This window comes from Thecamonas trahens (genome assembly GCF_000142905.1).
Source record: "Thecamonas trahens ATCC 50062 unplaced genomic scaffold supercont1.36, whole genome shotgun sequence".
In the NCBI taxonomy this organism is placed as follows: domain Eukaryota; order Apusomonadida; family Apusomonadidae; genus Thecamonas; species Thecamonas trahens.
In genome coordinates, this window is record NW_013657644.1 from 32227 (window position 1) to 38320 (window position 6094).

A 6094-nucleotide genomic window follows, 5' to 3' on the forward strand; every position below is an offset into this window, starting at 1 on the left:
TTCCCGCCTCTCAAATCCCTCACTACCGCAATGATCTGCCCCCCCCCCCTCCCCATCTGCCCGCCTCTCAAATCCCTCACTACCGCAATGATCTGCCCGCTTCCCCCCGATCTGATCGCTTTACCTCATTCCCTCGCCCCCTCCATCCGATCCCTCTCAACTCCCCAACTCCGACGCCCAGTCGACCACTCCTCTCCCTCCCTCCTTGCCCCCACACGCGCACACACGCCCCTGACCCACCCACGAGACCGAGACTGGCAGGAGGAAGGGAGAGAGGATGGACAAGGGCAGGATTGTCGTGTGCGGCAACAGCTCGGTCCGCATCCGCCACCGGCTCCCCCCTACAGCCCGACCTGCCGTGGAGGACTTTCACGCCGACCACTTCCCTGTCCGCTACTCGGACGGCTTTTTTGACGCACTCATGCCCGAGACACGCGGCATGAACCAAGCGGCTCATAGCGGTGGACATGGACAAGAGACGGGACAAGGCGGATATCGGCTCTCTTCGCCTCGACGCACCGCTGCGCGCTCGGATCTGGCCGGTGGGCGGGATGCGGTGGAGGGGCCTCGCACTCCGGCGGATCAGGCCGGCGGCTATCAGCCGCACTGCATCATGGTGGCGGCGACGCCGGTCCACGAGCCGCACACTCTGTACGGGATGGCGACAGGGAGGTTTGTGGAGGAGTACACTGGGCTCGGTGGCACGCTCGAGGCCGCGTATGTGTCTACCATCGCTGTGATGGATGCCATGCGCGGGCGCGGACTCGCGTCGGTTCTGCTCGACGAGCTGATGGCCGCCATGCTCGCCGATCCCGACTATGGCGCAGCTGTCGAGGTTTTCCGCCTCCACGTCCTCGCCGACAACGTCGCCGCCATCACTCTGTACTACAAGCATGGTTTTGTCATCCGCGAGTACCTACCGGAGCACTACGAGTTCCACAATGCGCGGCACGACGCTTTCCTGCTCCAGCGCGACGCCTCGCTTGGCGCCTCGGTCCCGGTTGTACCTGATGCACGGGAGCGGGCGGTGGCGGACATGGCGGCGGCACGCTCGCTGCTCAACCGGCTGCTCCCACCGCCCGAGCTGCGGTCGTTGGCGCTGCTGGTCGGAGTGGCGCTGGTCGTGCTGGGCGGCGCGGCGTTTACCTTTTCGCTGCTCATGGCGCGGCCGGTGGCGTGAGGCCTCCGCCCCGGCGGCGGAGCGGGCTCGCTCAAAGGCGAGCAGACTGCGTGGCCCGCGAGCGCGAGCGGACGCGTGACTTGCGGTCGTCGTGGCGTGGCCGGCGCGAGGTCCGCTCGTGGGTGATCTTGTTGTAGTAGAAGGCCTTGCCGCGGGCGTCTTCGCCCATGCGCCAGCCGCGGGGCAGGGCGCGGCCGTAGCGGTCAAACTTGGACATGAGCGAGGTGTCCATCGGCAAGTACTTGCGCTTCTTGCCGCTCTCCATGCTTCCGCCGCAGGCCTTGCAGTACTTGGCATCCTCCATGTTGAGGGTGGCGCACCCAGGACAGGCAACCATCGGCTCAGCCACGCCGGCAGCCGCCGCAACAGGGAGGATCTCGTCCGGCGGCGGCGGCGGCGCGGCGGCGGCCTTGTCGTCGTCAAACAGCAGGCCGCCCTCGTCCGACGATGACTGAGTAAACGGCCCGGCAAAGTTGTCGGTCGCGCCGTATCGCGGCGCTGGCGCATCAAAGAGTGCCCCCTCCTCGCTGTCCTTTCCACCGTTGCCGACCGACGACGCCGACGACGACGACAGCGCCCGGTAGTTGCCGGCCACCGTTCGCGCCTTGACGTGCTCCGCCATCTTGAGCTTGAGCCGGACAGCGAGAACACAGCCGAGGATGCCGACTGCTGCCAGGCACGAGCCCACAATGAGCGAGCGCTTGACGAGGGTGTTCATCTTGGCTGGCGGGCCTGGCGCAGGCGTCGGCGACGGGCTGTGGCCTGGCGGCGGCGGCGCGCCGGGCGGGCTTGGCGGGCTCGGCGGCGCTCCTGGAGGGCTTGGTGTTGGCCCCGGGTTTGTGCATCCGCCCGAGCACGCTTGGCAGTGCGAGATCGAGAACGTGCTCACGCACTCGACGGTCGACACAAAGGTAAACTTGTAGTCGGTCCCGGTCTGCGACTGGTCGCACTTGAACTGTATGAGACCCTTGTTGTTCGTCTGGCACGTGCTCGAGAACGCACCGCCGTCCATGGTCATCTCCACGCCGGTCCCCGACGGGGTCATCTCCGAGTACGTGATCTGGTCCTTGGCGAGCTGCTTGGAGTTGGACGAGCCCCATGTCTGGCACACTGTCGTGTCTGCTCCACACACCGACGACGTCAGCGGGCTACACACTGCGATGGTATACACGTAGTCTGTGGTTGAGACCTCGTATCCCACACCGCTGTGCCAGGAGTTGACGGGGAAGGAATGTGAGTGGGGCGTTGTCATGATTAGGCCGACCGACAGCCATAGGCCCATGCCGGCACGACATGATCTCTGCTCTCAAAGCAGAGCAGAGATCATGTCGTCCACCCGGGTAGTTGGCTCTTGCACCCAGGCTCTATCCTACCAGGTCGATAGACAGGAATCTCCATCGCGGCGCATCATGGTCGACGACGACTTGTGGCCCATCACGACGGCTCGTGGCTCATCGCGGCGACTCGTGGCCCCCATCACGACGGCTCGTGGCGGACAACAGGCAGCAGCATGCGTGCGCGTATCGGACAGCGAGAACGTGTGATGGGGGGGGGGGAGGCGGGAGCACATGCACAGCACAAGTGGTAGACATGGCAGTGGTATCAACAATGGCAAAGGCATGACAACGTACGAGTTGTCAAAGGGCGAGAGGTCGTAGCTTTGGTACGAGCATGAAGCGGCGTGTGACTGGAGAGGGAGGAGGAGCAGAGCAAGGAGGGAGAGCGACAGGAGGGGGGACAGCTCCATGACGGCAGCGGTGGAGGAGGAGGTGGTGGTGGTGGCGGTGATGGTGATGGTGGTGGGGGTGGTGGTGGCGGTGGAGGAGGCGGTGGTGACACAGCCACCTGGGTGGGTGGGTGGGTGTGCGGTGAGGGACGAGGAGTGCTGGCCGTGCTTGTGGTGGGGGGTCTGGAGGCAGACGGACGGAGAGTGGGGGGGGGTGGGGGGGGGGGGGGGGGGGGGGGGGGTCACGCCCTGCCGAGTGCCAGGTCGGCACCTGCTGTCAAAGTACAGACATCCTCGCAGCCTACCGAGACAATATCAAGCCAGTCTCAACTATGTAAAACATACATAGCCGAAATAGATGATGATAACCGTGCTGGCCGTGATGGCCGTGATGGCCGTGCTGGCCGTGATGGCCGTGATGGCTGCCATGATGATGGCGGCGTTGAGGCCCAGCTCGAGGCGGTCTGCACAGCAGAGGTACGGATGACAACAGCGAGGAGACAGCCAGCCCAATCGTGGCCATAACCACACATCCCTCCCTATCTCTGCTCACCACCACTGTATCCGCCAGCCATTCATCCGACACACATGTCATCGTTCCCGTGCGTTGCGTAACAGGCAGTCGCGTTTGCTTGCCACGTCGACCTAAGAAATGCATGTCAGCTACCGAATCAGCGTGGGCGGGAGACAGAAGGTGGGGATGGGGATGGTGACAGGGATGGGGATACACTTGACTTGATCACCTTTTGCAAGAAGGAGAACCAAGGCAGGGAAGCGTCACACCAGATAGTCTACCCTCACGCATACGTAACCTGTTGCTACCACCACCATGGCTGCCATTGAAAGCTTTCCCTCGCTCACGGTCGTTGCCATCGACGGCTTTCTCAAGAAGAAGCCTGTCCTCCTCAACATGGACACTGCCTCGGGTCGCATCTGTCAGCAGATTGACGGAGGCAATGTTGAGGCCATGGATGTCTCTGCTGCTTTCAGAGTCAAGAACGCCCCCAACGTTAAGGTCATCGTACGTCGACCCCCCCCCCCCCTCCCCTCCCCCCCCCCTCCCCCCCTCACGCATCACCTGTACTCATCCTGCTGATGTGCACGACTGGGTGTCTCTCTTTCTCTCTCTCTCTCTCACTCTGTCGGTTTCTCGACACGCGGCTACATCTGATCTGATGTTTCGCACATCATCAGATGAACGTAAAGGGCAAGTCAAAGGAGGTCGAATACCGGTTCGCCTCGGACAAGCTTGCCGAGCAGGCGTACCTTGGGTTCCAGGCTGCGCTCAACTTGCGTGAGGTTGAGGGCTACTCGCCGCGCCCGCTCTCGGTCTTTGTTGGAACGATGAACATGGGCGATGCCGCGTGTACCGACGATCTCGAGCCGTGGATCCCGCGCAACACGTACGATGTCTACGCCATCGGCGTGCAAGAGTGCGAGTACAAGCCGGCTAACGGCGGGAAGACTGAGGCCCACTGGTTCTCCCAGGTCGAGACCCATCTCGGCTCGGGCTACGTTCGCGTCTCGGGCGGCTCGCTCTGGTCCATTCGCATCATCGTCCTCATCCGCGCCGAGCTCCGCGAGTTCCTCTCGGACGTCGCCATCAACTCGGAGGCAACCGGCATCGGCCACGTGGCTGGCAACAAGGGCGGCATCGGCATCTCGTTCTCGCTCGGTGACTCGTCGTTCTTCTTTGTCACCTCGCACCTCGCCGCCCACCAGGGCGAGGTTGCCAAGCGCAACGCAGACTTTTCCGAAATCATCCAGGGCCTCTCTAAGCTCTCTGTCCGCAACGTCGACGTCACCTCACTCTACGACCACGTTTTCTGGTTCGGCGACCTCAACTACCGCATCGACCTCGAGCGCGATGCCGTCCTCGCCGCGGTCGAGGCCGGCAACCTCGACGAGATCCTTGCCGCCGACCAGCTTGCCGCCGAGATGGCCGCCGGCAACGTCTTTGTCGGCTTCTCTGAGGCGCCCATCTCGTTCACGCCGACGTACAAGTTTGATCGTGGCTGCCGCGAGTACACCACCACCAAGATGCGCGTCCCGTCGTACACCGACCGTATCCTTTGGAAGACCGCGCCGCACATCGAGCTCTCGGCCACCGCCTATGACGCCGCCCACGACATCACCACCTCGGACCACTCGCCTGTCTGGGCCGCCTTTGACACCCAGATGCTCCTCCCGTTCCGGTCCGCAGTCTGGGACGAGGCCTTTGACTCCCGCGGCATCGTCCGCATCCGCAACCTCTGCGGCGACAACCTTCGCTCCATGGACCTCAACGGATACTCGGACCCGTATGTCATCTTCTTTGGCCGCGCCGTCGACTCGATCCAGACCCCAACCATCAAGAAGACGCTCCACCCGACTTGGGCCGACAACCCCGACGAGCCGTTCAACATGTCGCTCGTCATCAACGAGCCCGACTACATCGAGCACCAGTCCATCATCGCTCTTGTCATGGATGAGGACAAGATGTCCAAGGATGACCCCCTCGGCCAGGCCTGGATCCCGCTCGCTCCCGGCATCGGCGGGCCGCACGAGTTTACCGTCCAGCTCACCGCAAACGGCCGCCCGGCTGGCTCCCTCTCCGGCACCATCGAAGTCGACCTCGACGCCATGGTCTGATCCTCATCACGTGGAAATACTTGCACACACTCTTGTTCTTCCTCTGCTCTTCATTGCGTCTGCTCTCTCTCTCTCTCTCACGGTGCCTTCACCTTGGGCTGGGTCTCCCGCTCCTCAAACGCATGCTGCGCCACTGCATCCATCCCTGATCGCAGCTGCGCCTCGTAGTTGATGTCGTCCATGTTGTCCACGCCACGCACCGCCTTGTTGGCCTTGACATCGCCTCGGGCCGTCGCGTCCTTCATCGTATCGGATCCAGTCTTCGGGTTCGGCATCTTCAGATTGTTTCTCTTCTAGCTTATTCTTGCTTGTTGGTGATTGTTCACGGTTGCGCTTTATCTCCTTCTGATTCCCCTCTCTGCTCACCTGCTCTTTATGTTGGTGCGCGGCTGCGCCGGAGTCATCCATCACGCTAGCCGTCACGGTGACGTCCAATGTTCACGAACAATTGCCTTCTCCACCCCCCCCCCCCCCCACTCCGTGCCCTCACACACTACATCGGCTTCATAGACGTCTTAGCCATGGCTTGGATCGGTTCTGGGCTCCTGAGTAAAAGA

The 6094-nt window shown here is 62.8% G+C and overlaps 4 protein-coding genes across 4 annotated transcripts in view; 3 read left to right on the forward strand and 1 right to left on the reverse strand.

Annotated features, from left to right (window-relative positions):
- Positions 1 to 467: 467 nt before the first annotated feature.
- AMSG_07408 (uncharacterized protein) lies at positions 468 to 1233 on the forward strand (the record flags this gene model as incomplete). Its single annotated transcript, XM_013900463.1, has 2 exons — positions 468 to 542; positions 587 to 1233. The coding sequence occupies 2 exons, from the start codon at positions 468 to 470 to the stop codon at positions 1178 to 1180; spliced, it is 669 nt and encodes a 222-aa protein (XP_013755917.1). The 3' UTR covers positions 1181 to 1233.
- On the reverse strand, positions 1125 to 3018 carry AMSG_07409 (uncharacterized protein). The gene is made up of 2 exons (XM_013900464.1): positions 2812 to 3018; positions 1125 to 2385 (listed from the first exon to the last, which is right to left on the reverse strand). The coding sequence occupies exons 1-2, from the start codon at positions 2925 to 2927 to the stop codon at positions 1212 to 1214; spliced, it is 1290 nt and encodes a 429-aa protein (XP_013755918.1). The 5' UTR covers positions 2928 to 3018; the 3' UTR covers positions 1125 to 1211.
- A 590-nt stretch (positions 3019 to 3608) lies between these two features.
- AMSG_07410 (inositol 5-phosphatase 1) lies at positions 3609 to 5823 on the forward strand. The gene is made up of 2 exons (XM_013900465.1): positions 3609 to 3927; positions 4101 to 5823. Exons 1-2 carry the CDS (start codon positions 3736 to 3738, stop codon positions 5535 to 5537), a joined length of 1629 nt encoding a protein of 542 aa, XP_013755919.1. The 5' UTR covers positions 3609 to 3735; the 3' UTR covers positions 5538 to 5823.
- A 235-nt stretch (positions 5824 to 6058) lies between these two features.
- The window catches only part of AMSG_07412 (uncharacterized protein), a gene marked incomplete at both ends in the record, with an annotated part of 1111 nt that continues 1075 nt past the window's right edge, over positions 6059 to 6094 (forward strand). The window contains one exon of the mRNA XM_013900466.1: positions 6059 to 6086. Coding sequence (XP_013755920.1) covers positions 6059 to 6086 — 28 coding nt within the window. The remainder of the gene's footprint in view (positions 6087 to 6094) is intronic.